A 24,919-nucleotide genomic window follows, 5' to 3' on the forward strand; every position below is an offset into this window, starting at 1 on the left:
GAAGGGCTTGTGATGTAAAGTTCAGAGCCTTTGCTGCGGAGCAAGCTAAAGAGTTAATATTCCTGCTATTTCGTACAGCCAATCCAGGAACTCCTAAAAGAGAGACAGCTAGAGAGAAATATTCAGATCTGCTAGGGAGAAAAACAAAATCGTTATAATCATTAGTCAATTGCACAGTGCGTCAATATCGAGAGCGGGACAAATGATGCTTTTTTGGTAAAATAATAGACATATGACTTAAGCAGCAAGGTGTGCCATGGCTAATGTTTGCAGGAATGTAATTAAACGTGAAGCCTGGACACGACCAAAACCAGCCGTCAGGCAGCTCTGTGTATTTATATATATATGAAATATTTACATAATCAGAACAATTGAAGTTATCCTTGCCCATTTTTACACTGTTGGTTTTTGTGCAGTTCACCATACGGGCACAAGAAACATTAAAGGAAGCCACGTATGGGGTCATGGAATTGGCTGCGTGGAGAAATGATGCAAAACTTTAACAGCAGCTGCCAGCTCAGAATGCTGGGCAAACGTCTGTGGAAGAATGTAGAGGCTGTGCCATTTATCATTTTGTTGCCATGCAACGACCCCTCTGGAGGGGGCTCCATTAATAAACACAGTAAGGGCATCCAACAGGACAGGGCTACTGCGCTATGCTTAAATTCACTTTCAAAAACTACATATTGAGCAGCAAATAAAAGCATTTGGTTGGCTGCCAAATTTGGATTGGCTCCGGCAAGCAAGGACATGGCATGGCTCTGGTTGCCAATTTCCGCACAGGATTGAATCATCTGAGCCGGATCGTATTTAGGACGGTTAATGATTGACTGCAAAGCCTTCTTACAGTCGGTGTTTGCATTTTCAAAAGCCAATTTTTTCATGAGTTCATTCTGGGCTGTAGTATTATCAACCTGCCTGGTGACTGCTTCTTTCAATCTATCTATAAATTGATGGTAGGGCCCTGAATGTTGTTGTTTAATATTAACAAAGGAGCTCAGCGGTTGCCCTGAGACAGGGACTTTCCGAAAGGCGCGCTGTACACAAGTCGCGGTGCGGCTAAAATGTACAGGTGTCAGCGTCGCCTGGGCTGTTATATCAGCAAACGGACCAGCACCATAAAGTTAATCAGCTGTATGCTGAGGATCAGACAGGGCTGAAGCACTAAGGCGAAATTCACTGTCAAAGACAACATACTGGGCTGGTGAGAGCAACATGCGCATTAAATCTTTCCAATCTTGAGGTAACATTGTATAGCCCGTCCCTATCCCCTCCAGCATTCCTGTGACGTAGGAGGATTTTAAACCAGAATCAGCGATAGCCCTCCTTAATTCCCTCTTTACAGAGTAGGGAAGGGTTTCATACAGCACCTGTTGCTGATCAGTACCTGGGTCAGCATAAGAAATTGGGAAAGCAGATGGCAATTCCCCCGCCCACTCAGATTCTTCCTGCAAGGACAAAAGCCCTTTCTGTCTTGCCTGAGAAAGTGCAGCACGCACGGCTCCAGTAGGAGCAGGCAAAGGAGGAGGGGGGAAAGGGGGATGGGGGGGTGGAAGCAGGTCGAGATGGATGAGAAGCAGGGGGGGGTTTGCCGGGCTGCGAAGGAGAAGGAGACAGAAGTTGTGGATAAGGGGGGGGATTGTCTGCTGCAGGCAGGAGAGCAGGGGCCGAAGGAGACGCCTGGGGGACCTGGGGTCCAAACTTTGCAAGGGCCTACGCACATTTCTGCCAGGTGAGCAGACAATGAATTGGAGCCCTCGGTTCTGCAAAGAGGGTCTTCCCGATCTTTTGCCAAGTCTCCACCTCCAGAGAGCCAGTCTCTGGGTAGGAAGGATATTGGCAAGCGATCTCACAAAGCATTTGTTCAATTTCTTTTAAGGAAACATGAACACCCACAACCCGCTGCCTAACTAGAGAAAACAATTCCCTGGCATGTTCTCTCTGCGATTTCGTCAAATCGTTCCCCATACTCACGAAGTAAGCGCGCTGAGACTTTTCCAGTCGAGTGAAGTACAGGGGCTAGGCTGCGTAAGGGATCTGGCACGTCGGGGTCACCAGATGTAGGAATGAAAATCACGGGAGACGAGTAGTAGGTGTCATGTGAGAGGCGTCTGCCGGGGAAGCCCCGGGAACTCTCTTTTATTGAATATTAACAAACATTGCCACAGGTGTGGTTGTGGCTGATTGGTTGATACAAACACAAAGAAACTCATTGCCTATTGGTTAATGCAAATGCAAGGCGGGAATTACATGTGAGGGGTGGGAATTACATGTGAACATTAATCACTGGTAGATTAAAGGCTGGGAAACGAGGTTGGGACTAGACAAGCATGAAACATCCTAACTAAAGATTAATATGGCATGAAACAATTACTAATGATTGATCATAACATGAAAGAATACAATAATCAAGTTCTATAGATGTGGTCAGCTATGCATGGAGTACAAGTCACCATGAACTTTAGGTGAACGGAGCGATGAGGGAATGTCTTGGTGTTTGGAGCAAGTTCGTACAGTGTGTGCAGAAACAGAGAGAAGATTATAAGCGAGACTTCCCAGAATGCAAGAGAAAAGAAGCAATACTTCCCATAGCAAGACTTCCCATAAGGCCACAGTTATGTGTAGAAAGAGATGCAATGCTTCCCTATAATGCAACAGTTATGTGCAGAGGGAAAACATATGTGCAGAAGGAAAACTTCCCTTTACCGAGCAACAGGAGTTCATTCCGTCAAGGGGATTCAAACCGCTGACCTTCTGATAGGCAAGTCCTAGGCTCTGTGGTTTAACCCACAGTGCCACCTGCGTCCCAAACTAAACGGCTAAACAGCAACAAAAACTCAGCTTTGGGTAGGAGATAGGAGCACTCTAGGACCCTATCAGAGCCCTCATGCCTCCTTCGCAAAGCCCAGCTCCTTGCTTACCTGGCTTTGGGAAGGCAGCCGAAGACTGCAGGGGGGCATCAAATGTTGCCAAGAGATGCCAAGACAGTCCTCAAGGATTGCCTTGGGTTAAACTGTACCTGTAATTGGAGAAAGAAAAACAAAATACAGGATTGCAAGTGATGCATTTAGTATAGACCCTAACTTTTGTCTTTCATCAGATAAAGTGACAGGGAATCCATTTTCAATAAGTTGCGTTTTTTCAAGAGTATGGAATATTTGGGGTGTGTAATAACTTTGTAGAGCAAGTGTTCAATTTTAATGTTTCTCCTTCCCCCAGAACTAACTATAAGAATGTTCCTGATTAAGTCCTCAGGATTATTTGAAAGCTTGATCTAAGTACTGCATCAAATAATGTAGAAACAGTGGCCTAAACTCAGGAAAGAAGTGGCATTTAATATTTAAAGTAATGTAACCATTTTAGAATGCCTTGATATTTGCTGCTTTTATAGAGAAAATCTTTTTGTTGCATATATTATGAATTTCAATAGGTGCCTGAAAATTGATTTTTAATATGCTCATTATGTTTCTGAGTCTGCTAATTCTTTAAGGAAATGAAGAAAAAATAATGAAACCATGTTACACAGGTACTTAATTTTTTTTATCTGTGGTACTATTCTGGTAATTAATGCTTATTTTATGCAAACTAGACTATATCTCTTACTGGACACATTACTGTCAAGAAAATATTACTTGCCTTAATTATCAGTAATGAAGCAGGGATAAGCTGCTCACTTAGATATAATATATCTAATGACCTTTTCAGCTAGAGGTTGTGATGAAAGGTATCAGTTTCCACAAATTATGTTTCATTCAGTTTCTGGCCTTTGTGTAGATTAATGTTTTGAGGATGAGTTTTAAAGTCAGAAATAAATTGTGTTTGGTGTTTAAAAGTGATTTACTGTCTTGCTTTTTAGTAGATCATTCTCTCTTTTATAAATTAATCCAGGTTCCATCTCTATCATGATATTTTATAATACAAGTCAACAATTAAATCTAGGCTTTTAAAAGAAGTATGATTGTCTATTTTTGGCAGTATTCGATACAAACAAAAGCTTATGAAATGCAAGAATAGTGTTTGAAAAGGTCTAAATTTGCAATTATGCAGATAATTCAAAGCTCTCTGGGGGCTCCAATACAGATAGATCTGTGCATGTTAGTGTTAAGTGATTGCCTGACTTTAGCAGAAGATATCAGTGTTTGATAAGTTAATGTGCACACAAGGGGCTTTGTATAAAATTCCTTCTTGCTGGAAAATCGGAAGTCTGAGCATTTTCTGAAAGTCATGTAAAAACATTCTGTGGGTGGTGATTGAGATTAAGCTACTTGGGATTAGAAGACAACATTCTTAATCCTTCTAGCTCTGTGTTTTACTGTTTATAATAGATAGTTGCATTTTGAAAGTGCTGTGCCTACACCCTTGAGCCCTTTTGGGTGGATAGTGTCGAAATCAACTTGGTTTGACTCTTGGAGCAGAGTGCACTCAATATTGGACTAAATATCAGAGAAAGATCTAAACTTTTGGTTACTTTCAAAGATAATTATTAGTGACTTCCCTGAAGGTTGCATCTTAAGTGTACTTTATTTAAGAGGCATATTTCAATGGGATGGCAATGTAAGAAATTCTGGGGCTGTTTTAAGTGCTCTGGCAGGCACCTGGTTTCTTCAAAGGTGCTGCTGTGAGCTAGTTTGAGTGTCTATTCAGTGACTGTGGTGGTCTGAGGGAATGAATAGAGAGATGGACCAGCATTGCCAAAATACATCCCCAGTGGTCTGGAATTTTACTGCTGACAGTTGGGAACAGATGGTAGACGGGAAGATATTTTTGCGACTTGGCAGTGGTCTGTTGATTCAAAATATTTGTGAACCCCTGGGGTTAGGGAAGCCAGAAAATAGATGGATACAGTTATAGAAGTTAAAGTCCTTTGTAACGATTATTTTTATTTTGTTGGATGGTTTTTCATATTCTTTGGTTTTCTTTTGATATTATCTTACTCATTTTGGCATGATGTTGTTACTACCTTGGTTTTCCTTTTGGAATGGAAAGCATGCTACAAATCTACAATGAAGCAATCTTTTTAAAATGAATTTGCATTTTAAGAACATGGATTGGATGGTGTATTTGAATTCAGAGGTTAATTATACTTTGTAAGAAGTTCAAATATGTATAATACGATTCCTACACTTTAGCATCACTCATGTTACTTAGTATACAGGATGCAAATGTGGCAGAGATGATTCCCAAAATGTTTATAATCTATTTTTGATATGCAAGCTATGAGTGTCTTTGGTTATGTAGCCAAAAATCAATGAACAACAGGGAGGTATCAGCAGGTTTGAGGGAACCCCCGGGTTTGTGGAAGTACAGGGTTGTTGTTTTTAAGGAAATAAAAACCCTAAAGGGAGACTCTGAAAGTAGGACTGAGCCTGCTTAGTGGCCCTATCTTTGTTATGGAACAAGGGTGCTAGTACTCACCATAATGTTGTTACAGTAAGTGCCACACTTTTAACATTGGGGGAGTTGCCGATACTGCGTACCCTTGGGTACTCCCAGAAAAAAGCTCTGAGAATGGTGAAACAGAAAACCTGTGGGGGCTGGAAGGGAGTGTCTGAAATCCTGAAGAGGAGTACTCCACCATGCAACATTTTGTTGCAGATTTGATTGTTTCTTCTATTTTTCATTGACTCAAAATAAATGCTATTTCTTTTATTGTTTAGGGGATATTGCTGGGGGAGGTGTTGCAGTTTTTGATATTAATTTTTGTACAGTGGTACCTCGGGTTAAGTACTTAATTTGTTCTGGAGGTCCGTACTTAACCCAAAACTGTTCTTAACCTGAAGCACCACTTTGGCTAATGGGGCCTCCTGCTGCTGCCGCGCCGCCGGAGCCCGATTTCTGTTCATATCCTGAAGCAAAGTTCTTAACCTGAAGCACTATTTCTGGCTTAGTGGAGTTTGTAACCTGATGCATATGTAACTTGAAGCGTATGTAACCCGAGGTACCACTGTACCTTTATTTTAGAACTTACTCTGTTTTATGTGAATATTGTTTAATTTGCTTGTGCACTTTTTGCTGTTATATTTATTGTTTATTACCACCTTTGTTAAGTTTGTAATTATGTGTTTTTTCATGTTGTAAGCCGCTTTGGGCATGGTTTTAACTATGGAAAGGTGGCATACAAATCAAATTATGTATATAATTCAAAACCTGTACATCATGTCTGTAGTCAGCAGTGCAATCTTATTTCTGCTATTGCTGTTTTGTATATCATACAATTGCACATATCTCACAGTCCTCTGATAATACTGTAGTAACTCATGAAATGTTTAATTTAAGTGTTCAGTAGAAACTTTGGCAACTAGTCACCTGTGTTGTAGTTCACTTTATACACTGCTAGAATGATGTATACTAACTGTTCTCCACCTTGAAAATCAGAAGTTGCCTGATATCTGTACTCTGTATAGCTGATATTAGTAGCGGGGCAGTAGCAAGGCAGATTCATGACCATTATTCATGCTCTGAAGCCCTTTCCACCACAGGAGATGCAAGTCCTGGTCCAAAAAAGGATATCATTGCTGCATTTGAAAAATCTTTACATTATTTAATGGATTTGTCATGTACAGCCAATTATGTATATCTGCCAAGAGTTCTGATTGGGTGAATGAACAACAGCATCGGTCATGAATTGTTGAGACCTTACAAATCCGTCAATTTCCGTGCTTTCTAGAAGATTATCAAAAATGTATGGCATCAAATTGAAGTTCATGAGATTTTATTTTAACATCTACAAATGCTGGCATACACTCTGCCAGCTATACAGTTGAGCAAAGTAAAGGGTACCATTTGAGGAGTTATAAATGGTTGATAGTTTAGTTTATTATTATATTTTACCATCATGGCAGGACATTTAATTTTTTTATTTTACCTTGACTATCTCTGGTTACAACTGCACATCATTACCTCATACCTCCTTCATATTCAAGTCAGTGAAAATCAGGCGGCTGGGTAGTAGCTGTTGTAAGCATGGGCTGTGCAGCAGAGTTCAACTCCCCCCACCTGACAGGAACTGTTGCTGCACCACCACCTTTCCTTCTTTAGAAAATTGTTGGCACTTCTCTGCAAGGAACCAGTGGAACCAGTAGCCAGAGGTACTGGACTTAAGGGGGTTTAGTAGAACTACTTCACAGTCCCCCCAAAAGGACATGGGTCTCAAGCTGATCCTGGACCTTCATCAAGCTTAGGAAGTTTCAAAACGTGGCCCTTGCCAACATTATGCTGCTTCTACACCATGGAGACTGGTTCACACCTCATGGGCATAGCCAAGGGGTGGTGGTGTCAGGAGGGCAACTGCTCCCCCAAATCAATAAAAATAAATACAAATCTGAGGTTCTGCCCCCCTTAAAAAAACCTTGTCTCCCTAACAAAACCCTGCCCCCTCCCCACAAAAAGCCTGGCTACACCGATGCCTCAACTATATTTTTACATTTCTGTACAGCATTAGTGTTTTCTCCACTTCACCCTAGGAAGCCATTGGTTCCAATTTCTAGTCTTGCCATTTGAGCTTTTAACAGTCAGTTCTTTACTAGGTGCATAGTGGCCATCACTGCCTACCTCTGTGTTCAGGGAATCACAGTATTCTCATATATCAACAACAGATTTCTTGTCACTCCTATGACCAGCTTTCTGACATCCTTGGTACCACACTGACCTTCCTCAGTATCATAGGGCTTAAAATTTATTAGCAGGCATGTCCAATATTGCTGTTGGTCTTTCACTAGGCTTTTTGCAGCAACCCTTGTAATCACATCTTAGGTGTGTTAGGTCTCTCCAGCACTGGTTCTCGAACATCTCAACTGCACTGGAATCACCTGGGTTTGATGCTAACCCTGATAGTGCAAGTTCACGATTCCCTTGGGGAATGGACCTCTCATAGCAACCTGCTTCAGAGAAGCATCTTTCTGTTACTGGCACCCTCTGTCATTGTTACTAACAACATGTCTAGAACTAGCTAAGGAGCAGACTGCAGAGACCTCCACACTTCATGGTCTCAGAATGAGCTCCATCTCCACCTGAAAGCCTTGAGCCGCAAATAAGCAAGGAACTAGTTCCAATACACTCTTGCCTCTAGCTCTGTAGTTCTGAAACTATTGGGCATTGTTGGCAGTCCATTTGGCCAGACATGACCATTCTCTGGCAGACCTCCTCAGTCAGATAACCTCATTTCATGAATGGTTGCTCATACCATGGGCAGCTAGGAGCCTCTTCTAGTGCTGAAAGATGGTAGCAGTCAAGATATTCACATCTTCAGACAACAGCCAATGTCACCTGTTTCTCAACAAGGTAGGGATAAGCAAGGACTTATCTATGACTGATTTCTGTGAGAGCATGTGTGCATGGTTAAATATGTAGTTGTTTGCAGAGCGGAAAAATATGAACAAAGATATCTGATTCCCCCCTCTACGCAGATTAACACGTATCCCCAGCTTATTTATTGTTAAACCCCCTAATTTAGAAGGTACTGTAAGCTAAAGAACTTCAGGTTTATAGGTACTTTAAGTCTTAGGGAGAATGCCTTGAGGATGACAGAGTGTTAAATCCTCTGTTGCAAGAATAATATTTGAGCCAGCTGGTGGAGTGATCTTTTTCCTTATACCTGCATTCCTTAGCATATCCATAGGAAAAACAAATTGTGAACCAATTAGAATAAATAACAAAGAAACTCCTACTTCAGTCACAATAGCAGTATCTGTGAAACTGTTCTTCCTTCATACAGTAATAGTTGAAAGGAAGGCACGGAGGGCAGCTCTTTTCATGCAATAATAAGGAAACAGCTGTGGGCAGGCTTCCTGAATGGATGTCATATTTGAGGAAGGGGTGTTCACTGAACCATTCATACTGGAGCCTTACAGAGCTGTCTAGAAGGATGGAGAGAGGAAGAACTGCATTTTCCAACACTGGAAGGTGGGAGGGCATCTTTTTTCTTTTTCTTTTCCTGCTCCTAGGTTGTTGGGTTTTTGTTTTTTTATAAACAGTTTCCCAAGAGGAGGGAAATAAACTGCATGAGCTCCATGGATAGTATCCATGTCCCTTGTGTCCTGCCCCAGCCTTCTGGTTCCCCAGAAAAGGTATTTGGTCTCCTGTCCACCATCACCACACAAACACAGAAGATGGGACAGATGGAGGGGAACCAGAATGATGGAAAGCCTATAGGCCAGACATGTCCAAAGTCTGTTTTGGGGGCCCGCCGGTCGGTTTAATCCAGCCCCTGTGGCAGTTTACTTGTTAGGGTAAAATCCTAAAAAAACCCTCAACAACTTCAATCCTAAAAGAAGCTCAACAACTCCAACCCTAAGAAAAGCTCAATAACTTCAATCCTAAATAAAGGTCAACATCTTTGGTCGGCCCTTTGGTCGGCCCCCATGGCCCTTCACTTCATCAAATCTGGCCCTCTTTGAAAAAAGTTTGAACACCACTGCTATAGGCAGATGTCGCCATTGGTCCTTGTTCCTTCATTCAAAACACCATCTCCATCTGTTCCATTGGCATCAGCAGGGAAAGTATAAGTAGTAGAACTCATTTATATATTGCAAAGATTGTGGTGATCTTAGCTTACCTCACCTAGCAACTACTATGCTACAGTACCCCAAAACTCCATTTGGCAGCAGGTTGTGTTTTGATTTTTTTTATTATTAGAGGAAATAAAATGGCATCTAGTGCATTGCAAACATTTGCTATTTGTTGCTCAACAGCAAATGTTTCCCAGAGGGGATCTTGAAAGGCGGTGGAGAGCATTGAGGATGGGTCTCAGTACTTCTGGGTGGAGCACAGCTGCATGGCTTAAGGCCCTGACAGTTGTGTGGAAGCATAGGGAGACAGGAACAGAAAGACAGACTACATGAAAAGAAAATGCTGGGGACTGAGAGAATGCACGGGGGTGGGGGTGGGGCGATATAGAGATCCAGAGAAAGCACAAAGAAGAAATTTGAGGGGAAGGAGATTAGCCTGCAGTATCCTGAGAATGTCCCATCAAACACCCAGAAGCTTAGATAGCCAAAGGTATTTCACAGTCTCACCTTAGATAAAGAGGAGGCAAATGGTATTCCATCTCCTGAAGAGATTATAATTTCTGGGAATGTCTGGAAGAGAATTTCAAAGAAAATCCTCACTTCTTGTTGTTTAGTCGTGTCCGACTCTTCGTGACCCCATGGACCAGAGCACGCCAAGCACTCTTGTCTTCCACTGCCTCCCGCAGTTTGCAGACTCATGTTTGTAGCTTCGAGAACACTGTCCAACCATCTCGTCCTCTGTCGACCCCTTCTCCTTGTGCCCTCAATCTTTCCTAACATCAGGGTCTTTTCCAGGGAGTCTTCTCTTCTCATGAGGTGGCCAAAGTATTGGAGCCTCAGCTTCACAATCTGTCCTTCCAGTGAGCACTCAGGGCTGATTTCCTTAAGAATGGATGCATTTGATCTTCTTGCATTCCATGGGACTCTCAAGAGTCTCCCCCAGCACCATAATTCAAAAGCATCAATTCTTCGGCGATCATCCTTCTTTATGGTCCAGCTCTCACTTCCATACATCACTACTGGGAAAACCATGGCTTTAACTATACGGACCTTTGTTGGCAAGGTGATGTCTCTGCTTTTTAAGATGCTGTCTAGGTTTGCCATCGCTTTTCTCCCAAGGAGCAGGTGTCTTTTAATTTCATGACTGCTGTCACCATCTGCAGTGATCATGGAGCCCAAGAAAGTAAAATCTCTCACTGCCTCCATTTCTTCCCCTTCTATTTGCCAGGAGGTGATGGGCCCAGTGGCAATGATCTTCGTTTTTCTGATGTTGAGCTTCAAACCATATTTTGTGCTCTCCTCTTTCACCCTCATTAAAAGGTTCTTTAATTCCTCTTCACTTTCTGCCATCAAGGTTGTGTCATCTGCATATCTGAGGTTGTTGATATTTGTTCCTGCGATCTTAATTCCAGCTTGGGATTCATCCAGCCCAGCCTTTCGCATGATGAATTCTGCATATAAGTTAAATAAGCAGGGAGAAAATCCTCACTATGCACAGGTAAAAAGTAATAATTTCCCTTTCCAAGGAGAAAATATATTCCTTAGCACTCGAGTTGCAGATTCAGATGCAAGGGAGATAGTAACTCTCTGCTTGTAAATATGAACAAGAAAGCCTTAGGAGTCATGTAAAGCAGCAGGATTTTGTTTTGTGCATTGGCCACCTGCCTCCAAGCCTATCTCTAAATTACATCTTGCAAGTGGGGAACTGTGGAAGATCTCATAGAACTGAGAATGGACACTTCAGCCAAGATATTCATAAACAAATTGTTAGGAACAAGACAAGCTTATACTCAATCTCGGCAGCACACCTAGCAGGAATCTACAACATGATTGCACAGTGATTCAGCAGGAGGGTGGTACAGAATTTGGAACTGAAGCTCCACCCGCAAGTGTTCCAACATTTGATGGTATGGTTTGGGTCACCAGTGATAATCTTCTTCCTCAGCAGAGTCTTGGGTGACTAGGCAACTCAGAGAAGGTTCTCACTACACTGTGCAAGGAAGCCTTACCAACAGGTTTTACTAGCCATTGGGCTTGCATACCTTTTCCACTTAGTAAACCACTGAGGTTTTTTACAATTAGGCTGTGTATAAATTTATTGTAATAAATCAATAAATAAAATACATTGCCTGGTGCTAGAAATCATGGTGAAATTCATTGAAAGAGCTATACCCGGGGGGGGGGGGGCGGTGGCTTTGAATACTTGCAGGCTGGGCCTGACAAGGGGATGAGCACCAACATTTTAAATGCCAGATTTTGTCCCACAACAGCATACTTGGTTGCCAAGGCAAGGGTTAATTCACTGGCAACTCCCATGCTCTTAAACATCCCACCCTTCTCAACCCCACCTACTAAACATAAATTCCCAAATGGAACCTGGATTGGGTCTGAGATTTAAGCCCCAATAAAGTTAGCAGTGCTGAAGACTGTGATAACCACTAGACCAGGAGTGGATAACCCCACTTGGGGGGGGGAGGGCAGTCCAACCACCAAACAAATTGTCCTTTTCCCTCAAGTTGCGACCAATTTTATGCAGCATCTACAAAAAGAAGAAAATGACCAAAGCAAACATGGTTCTGGGATAGACAGAACCCAGCATCCTGATGTAGTTGCAAGTGACCCCTGCCTGATCTTCATATTATAGGAGTTAATATTATAGGAGTTAATATTATAGGAGTTATTATAGGATGCTGACTTAATCTCATCTGCACAGATCTGCTGAGCAGGTGCAGGGGTTTCTGTGTGTGTGTGCGCACGCGTGCACACATTTGAAATTGTATGGGAGAAATTGTGGGGTGGTCACACCTACCTTTGGAAAAAGTGAATATTCTTGGTGGTCAAAAAAAGGAAGCACCCATGCACTATACATTAGACCCACATATAAGCTTGTGGCATTGTCTTTGGACCCTCAGCTGTGTATGTTCCAACTGGACAAAGTAGTCCTCTATACAGATCCTACTTCTCTGCCGAAAAGCAACTCAAACCTTTCACAGATCACAAGGAATTGTCTTTTTTTCCTTCTGCCCTCATCAGTGCTGGAAAAAGTGCATACTAGCTAGAATCCTGATCCAGTTTGATCCAGGTCAAAGGAGAAAAAATTGCCATCAGTTCCTGTTCTCTGTGTCTCCCAGAGAGTGGTGGTGACCCTGGGGGCAAATCTGGGCCTTCAGGTGGTTCTATCTACTCCACCTCTTGTTGTCAAGAACAGAGAGTACAGTAGGAGTCCTGCTGGATCAGACCAACAGTCCATCTGGTCCAATATCCTGTTTTCCATGGTGGCCCACCAGATGCCTCTCTGAAGTCCCCAAGCAGGACATGAAAGCTTATTTGCTCTTGGTCTTTAATGGGATACTGCCTTTAAACCTGAAGGGTGCAATATAACCACTGTCACTAATAGTCACTGATAGACTCAACCTCCATGAATTTGGCTTGTCTTCTTTTAAAGTCATATTGTAGTAAAAAGTTAGATTAATTAAGTCCTGTGTGACTATTACACACTGTGGAAAAGGGGAGGGGGATATCTGTCCTGAATCTCCTGCCAGTCAGTTCACTGATTGATCCAAGTTGTAGCATTCAGAGAAGGTGAGAAAAGCGTCTCTCTATCCACTTTCTCCACAACATGCAACATTTTATAATCCTTTATCTGCCATGACTCCAGGCTCAGAGCCCCCAGGTTTGGGAGATGCCATGGACTCAAAGGAAGTGTCAGATGAGGAGATGGCACTTTCCTAGAAACACTACTTCAGGAGTTTGTCTCGCCCCAACTTCCTGAACTGGGTTAATTCCATAATGCCATCCTCTGAGTCCAAAGACCCCAGCCCTGAAGCCCCAGTGGTACCATTTAAATTGATTTAAATCAGTGTAATTTAAATTGTTACTTGCATCGCCAATAAAAAACACCAATTTAAATAATTGATTTAAATCAAGTTTCCCAGTTCACAATTCATAACATTTGCTGAACAACAGTGCATACTAATTGCCTATAACAGTTACAATAGATTGATTTATAGCTAAATAAAGCCTTTATACAACATAGGCACGCTTGTTTATTTTTGAATTGTTATGAAGGCTGCATGCCACTCCCAATCTCTGCCAAGCAGTAGCAAGATTCCAAGGGGTTCCAGGTGCTTACCTGGGTTGAGTTTGCATTGGGAATCAAGAAGCAATCTTTAAGAAATGTGGTTTATTAACACATATTTACAGCCTGTGTGCAGATGGAGGGAGAGCAGAGTTTACAGCTTCGCATATCAAGAGGGGCTTGTCTTTCACAGCAGCTTAGTGTTGCATACAGAAGCTTTCTCAGTGCCTTCTCTGTGCCTCTGCCACAGTTTGTCTCCAGCCAGTCTTCTTGGCATTCTCCCTCCAGCCCCCCACATGGAATTCTCTCTGTTTCCCACTTTCCCTTCCCAGAAAACCCATTGCCAAGCAACTCCTCCTCTCTGTCTGCTAGACCCCCTTCTCCCCACTCTTCCAAGCTTAATTTTAAAAGGTGACAATCTTCCTATAACCTACCGTCATTGCGCACCGTAACCTTGGCAGCCTCTGTTGGCATAGACCCAAGGATTTCCCTGTGATGGGGCATAACCTTTTGTTATGCTTAATAACTTCTATCCTGGGTGAGGCCCCAGCCTTGAAAGGGTGCTTAGCCTGTATTTTTCCATTGGCCTGGCATCTTCCCTTCAATACTCCCAAATATCAGCTAAATTCTACCCTTTCTAAAGTTTCTAAAGTTCACTTTAACAGTTATGGGTGCCTACGCATCCCCAAACTCTGTTACCCCAGAACTGCAACAATATATTGCATTATACGTACCACCTTCCCATTATTTCGTTTTATCTCAAGGCAGCTTTGGGTGTGCTGCCCACAGTCCTTTCTGAGACACTAAGTAAGATCGCTTACTTGAAGATAATGGTGATTGTCTAACACAGAAAGGTGTGCTGGACTTTCAAGAGACAAGGTTGATAATGGCAAAAAAAGTATTTATAATGTTTAGTTGATAGTCGTAAAATTAAAAAGTTACTAGAAAAAATCAGTAGAGTTGTATTTATAATGCTTGGCCTCAGGCATCCAATATTTTTCTTCCTTGGTTCCCCCCTCCTCTTTACATCAAAAAGATGGCTTTAATTTAATATGTGTTCTATTGAATTATGAACTGTTGAGATAGAAGTGTAGAATTTAACATTTATTTAACTCAGAATTTAACATATTTTTAGAATTTAACATATTTTTAATATAGCAATATCAGGAGCAGACTCAGAAGAAATTTATTTCTCAAAACCACAGGTCATAACAACACATTTTAAATGATAAATAATGCTATTAAATAAGACAGCAGAGATCCAGTGTTATAACAGTAAAACCAAGGTGCACAGCTACATTGCTGGTTTAAATTCTTCAAATTCCACCCCCCCCCTCAATTTTACCTTGAGAACTGAGGCACAGAGAGTTACTAGTCATGGGTTTTTCATGAATCTGTAGTTTATCTCATTCATCTTTCCAGTTTAATAGTCCAGATTTCATTTCATTTCACATACTGGTTTTTGAACATGGCTCTGAGAGAAAAGCTGATAGCTTTTAGAGTGTTGTCTCAAAGTAGAATTGAGTAGGGAGAACTTGCATTTTTTCCTACTCCTGTAACTCTCAAAAGCTTTTATTTTACATTAGATAAAATACCTTATTAGTAGTGTCTAAAAATATAGCATTTTGTTTTATTGGTGGTTTATTAATAATACCCCATAAGTACAAACTCTCAAAAATGCAAGTTATAAAAGGTATTGGTTAAACATTTTAAATAAGTCTCCATCATATCATTCTGAATGGTGTCAAATACAATTTTTATTTTTAAAAGATTGTAACTGGAATTTAATCTTTGAAAATATTAATAACAGCTTACAGCAGGTAGGCTATAAAATAACACTGTATGCTGTCTATTTAGTTTCTGGTTGAAAAAGCACAGCAGTACTTTAGTTCATTACCTTTGAAAAAAACAGTAACAAGATAATACAGCTGCCTCTGATTAAGATGTAAATTCTTTCTAATTAGAATGTAAATTCTTACATTTAAATGAAGACATCAATTGTCAGGATGCCATATGATATCTTATTCCACCTTGCGTGAATGAAGCCCTCACTGTTCATCTATGGCACTAAAATAGTTTTGCAATCCCTTTGTTCTCTGATTCTTGTAATATTCTCTCTTCATGTTCCCTTTTCACATTGCTTTTGTTTGTTTTCCCCCTTGCATCTGATATTGTTGTGTCTTGGGATTTTGTAGAAATTTGGAATGAAAATTGAGTTCAGTCAGTGCCAGTATTTGCTTGTGCCTCAATTACTTCTGCTGAATTTTCCTCAATGCAAATCAGGCAGGTTGCATAAAGTAGTGCATGTATTTGAAATAATTAATTTTCCGTAAAATGATGGAGCAAGTCCAATCAACCTTCATAAAACCTAAATAAAAGAATAAAGAATTAGAAATTAATTAACTTTTTTGTGTTGGTGATACTTTATTATGAAGTGCAAGGTACCAATAATAAGTTTTCCTGTTGAATCTAACTTCTTCATCAAACATGGACAATAACCTTTTGCCACTGTCATTAAATAGAAACACACTTGGAAAATTTTATTTCAATAATGTACGGAACAGGAAATATTATATGTGGTTAAAAGCCCAGAAGAAGTAATGAGTGCAGAACACATACACTAAGTTTTTTAAGGCACTATGTATAAAACAGAACTATAAATGACTACAATCCTAAGCATGCTTATTTGGAAGGAGGATACTGTGCAAATATGTTGAGCCATATATACCCATGGCATAGCTTTACCCTCACACAAGGCTCATGGGTATTGCTTTTTTTAAAGTGCCTCATGCATGTACTCTGCAACCTTCTAGACTAGAGCAAAGCTAGAATGTCAGAAAGCAGGCTAGGCTAGAATCTGTCTCCTTGATACACTAGCTTTGCACAGATGGGGAGAGTTAGCATGGGAAACCTTTAAATCCCTCTATGCAAGATGAGACTAGAGGACATTCCTTGATAGGGATGACACCTGCTACTGGAAGAATCAGGCAGGGTCTTCTGAAATCTTCTGTCTCCTCTCCAGGGGAGGAGTCATCCATCTCTTCCTAGACTGACCCTGCCTGCAATTAATAACAGTTGGGATCCTTTCGTGTGTTTAGTTGCCCAGTTCTTTTTCAGCCTTTCTGGTCACTTTGCAAGTTTCGGTGTTTATCTCAGTCTATCCTCCTCTACCTGCTTTTTGTCAGTGGTGTTGTTTTATTTAAGGAGTGTGGGTTTGTGTGTCCATCTACCTCTTGGCTTTCTAGTTTATGTTCATTTTTGATTCCCACCATGTTCCGTGTGTGACTTCTCACCTTGGTATCCCCCCTCCCCACAAAAAAACCCTTCTATGTCCATGGAGTCTTGGAAGAGGTAGTCAGTGGGACACTCTGTGGAATGAGTATGTGGCCAGTCAAGATGCACCACGTGTTTCTTTGGACCACAAAGTTGTATGGGCATGGAGCAGGTGGTTTCCACAAGCGGCGCTGAAGAGTGGGGCCACGATTTTATTTCTCCAGCAGTGGTTGCTGCACTTTGCCCGAACTGCTCTGTTTTCAGCCAACAAGTTCAATAACCAACTTGCAACTTGAGGGGGACTACCAGGTTTGCTCCCCCAGAGTAGTCCTAGTTTGGAAGAGGCTTTGGTGGTTTCCCACTTTTTTTGTTTACTATGAAGCAGAGTGCTCCATCTTCATCGTGGCTTCTCTGGCTGCCTTCTCAGCATTTAACAAAAATTTGGGGCAGCAAGGGAACTTAGCCCTTCCCAGCATACTCAGGCAGCATGGTGTGATATTCCCTTCACCCAGTGCAACCAGTGCATCTGTCTTGCAGTGGGAGGCCTTCCCTTTCCTAAGGAAGGTGCATTTTCCAGGGTTTTTTGCCATGGATATATCAGTCCTGCGATTGAGGGGTCTCTGCAAGCTGCATGCAAAGGCAGACAGACAGAATTTCTAATGTTGATCCAGGACTGCTACTGTCATCATCATCTCTCTCTCTCTACACACACACACACACACACACACACACACACACTACCCTTCATCTGAAAAATCATGGCAGTTTACAACATAAAAACACAAAATAAGACACGAAATGCATAACAGAATAACAACAATTACCAATAACCCCCCCCTTCCCAACACATACACACACACACACAGAGGGGGGGCCGGGTTGAAAAAGAACATTTTTGCCTGGCACCTGAAGATATTGCAGGTAACTTAGAACGTTTCAGATTTTATGCAAGGAACAGAACTGGTTGAAGCAATGTTTTAATTGGCTTTCAAAATTTAAACTGGCAACATGCTGTACCTCTAGGGGTGTCTTCAAGATATGTTCTGCAGATGTTTAGTGCTCTTCACTTTTTTATATTTAATCACTAGTTCGTGTTCAACATACCCTAGCTAAAACTAGCAGCCCCTTTAAAACTTAAAATGAGTGAAGCCTGTACATTTGGTCCTCAAAGCTCGTATATCTCAGTATGGAGGGGTAAGAGCCTATACATTGCCAGTTTATATATTTAGACCAAATTGTATTTGTGCTGTTATTATGAAAGTGAGTGACAACATGTTAATACACTATTCCATCTTCTTTTGGGTATCTTTGACCAGCTCATTATAAGCTTAAAAACTGCAATTTGTGTTCAAAGCAGTGGTGATTTTGTAATAATGGTGCCAGGTGAGGTTTCCTGGAGAGAGCATTCCACAAGCAGGGAGCCAATGCAGAAAAGGCCCATTCTCGTGTTGCCATCCTCCAGACCTCGGAGGGGTGGAATCTAGACACACATAAAAACTGTTCTGAAAATGCTTTGATTATTGCACTTAAAATGTTTTATTTGCAGCTGTATAGCTGAGTCCATGGAGGAGACTCACAAAAAAGGTGCTCAGATGATGATTGCAGGGTCTGATTCAGTTTTATATGGGGAAAGGCAGTCCCAATTACGGCAGCTAGTAAGAGATTCTAAATAATTACTCTGGTAGTTGATAACAATTATGTGTTTCCACTCATTTTAATACAAGCAAAGTTCACACAGGATCATAGCAAAATACCCTAATAGTAAAATATATAAATAAAATTTGATTACTTGGAAAAGAATGCTTACGAAAGATGCCTTTTGTTATCTCAAAGTAAAAAGAAAGTATATGAAGGGGAGGGGAGGAAAATATATATTAAGCCATAGCAAGGATTTGTTTGGAAAGTGCTCAAAAGTAACACTGCCTAATAATGTGTTGTTGTAATAGCATTGCTTTCCATTTGTTTGCCATGATTCCTAACAACCAATTGTTCTTACAATCAGATGTTTTATATATGATTAATTATTTGTTTGTACAATAAACTGCACAAGTAACAATGTAAATAACATGGTGTCTTGGTGGTTATGTAGCAGTTATGACCATATTCTGAGTAATTTAAAATAAACTTAGCGTTGGGAAAATAGTAGGTAACTCATATATCTGTAACTGTTAGTACAGGTGTCAGTGACAGAGTTTATTAAAATGATAATTTTAGTATTGGTCATCATAAAACCTTTGGCACCTAGTTTTCTAAGTAGCAGAGTATGGTCCCATTAATACACCAGAGCTTTCTGCATGATTACTGCCTTTCATAATCAGTATCAATGATATTATAGTTCTGTATGCTTCTTTTCATCTGTAATAATCTGCAGGTGTTCAGTGGCACACCTTTCTCCACTTTCCAGGTCTATAAAAAAAATTCCAGCTAATGTCCAATATAGGAGCCTCATGCAGCAATGACTTCTGAAATTCTAGGGTTCAGAAAATAACAAATTCCTTTTGAAACAGAGCTCAGAAGCTAATTCTCCTTTTGTTCTAGTGGCAACAGTGACCTGATCTCACAAATCTGGATGGAGTGCATATTCTGGTCTCCTGGGTGGGGGCTAATCTGTTAAGTATATCAGATTCTTTTAGAATTACAGAATGCCCTGTAGAAGATTCTTGATTATCAGGATAAACCATTTTGATGCCTTTTGTCTTTGAAGGTATCCCAGACACTTTTAAAATTAGCTCATACTCACTGCTAGTAATTGGCAACTTTAAATTTGCATAAATTTGAATGAATTTACTTATGTCTTTCACATATGCAAATTGGAAGTATGACTCATGGTGACAGCATTCCTCATTAAATGTTGAGTTTATGCAGTTTGCCATTGGCTGGAAATTTTATGCAGATAATAAAACTGGCATGCATAAAGTACCAACTATGGTGAAAAGCTTCAAGGATTCCATATAATCTCAGCTGTTTTGTCTGCTATTATTTGATGTCAGGTTAGCAGTAGTGATCCTTGCTAGTTCAAAGTCTTTGTTGCTTCATAGCATTAGTCATAATATGTATGGCAATTAATTCAAATTCATGCCTCATTCTGTTTTGGGGTGTTTTGGATTGTGCATGCCTTCTGATTCCCTATTGCTTCTGTAAAAAACACTTCAGCTTTTATGATAAAAGGTGCAGTTGCCTGTTGCTTTTAGTTTTGGTTTAACTGTTTCATTTCCAGATGTATGATATGTATAATGTATATTTTATTTTCCTGGTATGGTTGAATTCCATCTTTGTAAAGATGAGCATGTGAACAAATAGAAACCTGCAGTATTTGTTTAAAGGCTTTGACATGTCATGAAGTGTAAATCTGCTCTAATGCCCAAATCCTGCCTGATGCCAATCAGGAACTTTTTTTATCCTGAAGAATTGTTCTTCTGAATATTGCATTAACATTTCATGTACTACTGAGCAAAAACTGGAAAACGGAATTCCATAATCATATTTAACATTCAACTACATTTCTGCTGGATCTTGCATATCAGTTATTTTCCTCAGTTGATACTAGCAATATGTGATATGATACATATAATATAGTAACGAACTTAACTATAGCGTAATTTCCCCTTCTGTCAGAGAGGAACAAAAACTGTACTTGGTGTATAATTGAATATTTGAGAAGCATGTGAAACTGCTCTATGCTTCAGATGTTCTTAAGTGTCAATAAATATATTGGTAGAACTAGAGGTGGTCAAAGAATTGGTTCGGTTCACATTCCAAAGTGAAAAGACAGGTTGGGACATTATTATCACTCAGGTTTCATACTTGGAGAGCTTATAGTAGATGAAGTGCTTTGAAGACTGGCTTTTTAAAAACTTTCCCCATGGGTGCAACCATATTTCCTCCCTGATACTTTATTCTTCAGAGGGATGGCCATCATCACATCTGTTGTTCCTAGAGACATTTGTGGCTCCATTTTTTTAAAAAAATATTTTTATTAAGGATTTTCTTGTTTTACAGAAGTGTAGTGCCTCATATTTTTTTCTTCTTCTTCTTCCATGTAACGTTTTTACAAATCCGTTTCATTTGTTGAGGCATTAGGGGGAGAAGAAAAAAGAAAGAAAAAAGAAAGGGGGGTGGGGAGAGGGAGGATGGATGGGGGTGGGGTCGGGTGGCGGTGTTTCTATTATGTTTAATGTATGTAGAGTTTGGTGTCAGCGTTGCTTGTGTTGTTCACTTGTGTTCCTTTGGTGGCTCCATTTTGAATAAATGTGCAGCAGTCGCAATGCCACCCGGGCTTTATATGTTTGAAGTATCTACTACCTGTATAAAATAACATGGAGAAAGTTTTTAAAACACAGACCATCTCAGCCTTATTTTCATTGTGAACTTCTAAGAGTACTGCTGAAATAGAGCAGAAGGGTCTGTGGAAGGAACATACACAAAACAGAAATTGAGCTTTCCACTCTAGCTAGGACTGAGCGCCACTTGAAGCAAAAGAAGTATTTGTCTCAAGGTATAAGTGCCCTAGGGGACGCAGGTGGCACTGTGGGTTAAAGCCTCAGCGCCTAGGACTTGCCGATCGAAAGGTCGGCGGTTCGAATCCCTGCGGCGGGGTGCGCTCCCGCTGCTCGGTCCCAGCGCCTGCCAACCTAGCAGTTCGAAAGCACCCCCAGGTGCAAGTAGATAAATAGGGACCGCTTACCAGCGGGAAGGTAAACGGCGTTTCCGTGTGCGGCTCTGGCTCGCCAGATGCAGCTTGTCACGCTGGCCACGTGACCCGGAAGTGTCTCCGGACAGCGCTGGCCCCTGGCCTCTTGAGTGAGATGGGCGCACAACCCCAGAGTCTGGCAAGACTGGCCCGTACGGGCAGGGGTACCTTTACCTTTACCTTTATAAGTGCCCTAGAACTGAGGGTACAAGAGGAAGATCATGTAGTGCCCCTAGACAATGAATACTCCCAGGGTTGATTGGTGATGCCTATGTAGTGGGAAATTAAATCATTAGAAACATTGGTAATGGAATTTGTAATATGTTTGTCATATAACATGTCTGCCTGATGTGGAATTCATGGATATAAAGTGAGTAGGCAAACTGCTGAAGAGTGTTGTTTTTTGGAAGAGTTGCAGATTGTGGTACATAAGATTACAAACGACATTAAGAATTGCGGTTGTGAGATCACAGAAGACAGCTTTTATTTGTTAAGTAAGAGGCTGAAATTCAGGACTTTCTGGAAATGCTGCTTGTTCCATATGCCAGGCCAAGTAGGCAAAGATGCAGAGTATTAGTGCATTGATGAGCTCATTGTGTCGGGAGTAAGGCCAACTAAAATCAGAGGGCTGATCCATCTTCCCAATGAAGATGAAAGCTTTTTAGATTAGTAAAAGGACAATTAAGTAAAGGGGACATTATCGAGGTTTATAATACTATGTTGGGCAAAGAAAAGAATATTAAAGAAACAGAAAATGCTGAGGTTGTGCAACTGCACTTTTAGGTACCAAAAAATAAGGGGCTGTGATTAAAATACTATAATAATAGAATATAATCCACAGAATATTATAATGTAGTGACAATAAACTTTAAGGGATGTGCAAAAATAAAGACTTCCAAAAAAAGCCAAGGGTGAGAGCGTATGAACACCAGATGTAGGAGGAGTCCTAAGAATAGCCATATTTACATTATCTGAGAATAAATAGCTGTTAACTAATTTTTCTGTGTCTGATTTCAGTATTCATATCCTGCCCTTCGCTCAAAGCTTGCATGGTGGGTCAGAGCATAATATAGTATGTAATAAATGACTCCACATGGAAAACCTAATAATAACTTCATTAAATTATATCTCAGTCAATCAAATTAGGAAGTTACTGAGGCATGGATAACCACGGCAGTCTATCCGTATCCAGGAATGGCTGGAGCAAGCGACAGGCACTGCAACTACCTGAGCCATTACAAGGTGTGATCCAGGAGTACTCTCAGGCTACATACTTGGAGTGCAAGTCATGAACCTCTATCCTGGTTCTGACAATCACCAGTCTATCATATTTGCATCTTGTTGGAATTCAGTTTCAACCTTTTGCCCTCCATCCATCCCTTTACCTCCAGGCACCAATTCAGCAGTCAAGCAATGTTACCTGATTCCAGTAGAAAGGAGATCTACAGCTGAGGGTCTAGTTGCAATGCAATAAAATATAATGTGAAGCCCCCTTCACCAGCAGCTAGCATTATAGTGTGCATATTGTCTTAAATCTCACTTTAGTCAGTGGGCCTATAAATGCATGTAAAATCTCTGCTTCTCTAGTTTCCAAATTTGCAAACTTAGGTTTTAGATGGTTAAAAAATTTGGCAGGCAAGTGCCCTGTAGCTTTCATATTTCTGTGTACTATTTTTAAAATATTTTTTCTTTCCTCTTCAGTGTATATCATTTGTGCTTCTTTCATTGTTAATAACTTTGAATGGTTGTAATTCTTTCATGTGAAGCAATAAAAAGCAAATGCACTATACATTCTCTGCCTATGCAAAAATGTGAGTGTGTAGTTGGTAAGAAAGATGTTCAAAACAGAAAGAGAGATTGTGGAGAAATTATATTGATTGTGTGGGTTGGTAGGTGAGAAAATGTAACAGTATTATGAATTGGTGTTTGGAATAATAGTAGGTTTGAACAAGGTTGTTAAGTTTTTTCTTAGCACTTTCTGAAACTGGGATAATTTTAATTGTGTGCATTTATTCATAGTTAAAGTAATATTTCATTTTAGAAGTGTAACTTCTTATAAAATATTAATTTGCATGTACTCTAATCCTGAAAGTAGGATTAAATTTCATTCCATAAAATCTTGCTGTTCAGCTAAATGATTCAATGGAAGTTTTAAGATGCCAGTTGTATTTTTGAAAATTTGTCCAATAATGAGTTTTTCTTTTCTTTTTTTTGAATTCTGTATTTTTACTTCTAAAACAGAGTATGAAAAGGGCATATGCTAACACAGCCATGGTCTCCAGGAACAGCAGTGCTACTAAAAACAATTCTTATGAATGGTTGCCGGGCAGTTGGCAGCACAGTAAACTGGTCTCCTCATACTTATCTTGATTAATGATTTAGTCAGTCATAAAATAAAGGGCACTTGTATTTTAACTAGAATGCCTGATTCACTCCACTAGATATATAACATGTATCTGATCGTTTAAGTGCACTATCATTTTTAAGTAGTGTAAGTTTTAAATATAGAAACCTGTTTACAAATAAGATGAACATTATAATCCTTGAATAGAATGAGAATAATGCCTAAGGAATGGTTCAGACATACAGTGGTACCTCGGATTGAGTACTTAATTCATTCCGGAGGTCCGTACTTAACCTGAAACTGTTCTTAACCTGAAGCACCACTTCAGCTAATGGGGCCTACCGCTGCCGCCGCGCCGCTGGAGCACGATTTCTGTTCTCATCCTGAAGTTCTTAACCCTAGGTACTATTTCTGGGTTAGCGGAGTCTGTAACCTGAAGCATATGTAACCCGAGGTCCCACTGTATGAAAATCTCTCCAAAAGGAGTAGCCCGAGCATTTCTGGAAACAGTAATGCCTTTCTAGATTGCTACACTCATGCAGGCTTTAAAAGGGATACACCATCAGATTCTACTTCCTTCGTCCAGCTGTACCCCCCAAAAGGTACAATTTCAAATGCTTAAATTGGCCCTAGGATATAACACTGTTTCCAAACCATTAGAGTTGTATTATTCTTTCCCATAAAATCATAGAAAGCAACAACATAACCAGCTACTTTCACCAGAAACAAAGATGAGTTCTAATTTAACAGAGGTCTATAAAGATTCTCATTTCCTGGTTTTATATCATATTTCTAACTCAATTACTTAACAAATGAACAAATTAGCCGAACAGGAAGCAACAAACCAATAAAAAGCAGGACAGGGTGCATTTAAATTGTTAAGAAAAACTCTACAACAAATTGCTAAAATGTCCACAAATGCTAATTCTCTTGCTTTGTATCTATTCCAAAATTGTGTGGATAGAAGCCAGTGATTCTGAAGACTCTGCAGAATAATTTATTTCTTCCCATACATTGCAGAAGGTTGG

General features: G+C 40.4%; 1 protein-coding gene across 2 annotated transcripts in view; it reads left to right on the plus strand.

Moving 5' to 3' along the window:
* ELP4 (elongator acetyltransferase complex subunit 4) overlaps positions 1-24,919 on the plus strand; it is a 157,432-nt gene that overhangs the window by 110,570 nt on the left and 21,943 nt on the right. Inside the window, exon 10 of one of the 2 annotated variants that reach the window (XM_083752034.1) lies at positions 22,681-23,336. The exons of the other annotated variant lie outside the window; for it this stretch is intronic. Coding sequence (XP_083608160.1) covers positions 22,681-22,704 — 24 coding nt within the window. The 3' untranslated portion in view covers positions 22,705-23,336. Of the gene's footprint in view, positions 1-22,680; positions 23,337-24,919 lie in introns of those variants that run through there. 2 annotated transcript variants of the gene reach the window in all.

Source organism: Podarcis gaigeae (genome assembly GCF_964106915.1).
Source record: "Podarcis gaigeae genome assembly, chromosome: 1".
Lineage (NCBI taxonomy): Eukaryota > Metazoa > Chordata > Lepidosauria > Squamata > Lacertidae > Podarcis > Podarcis gaigeae.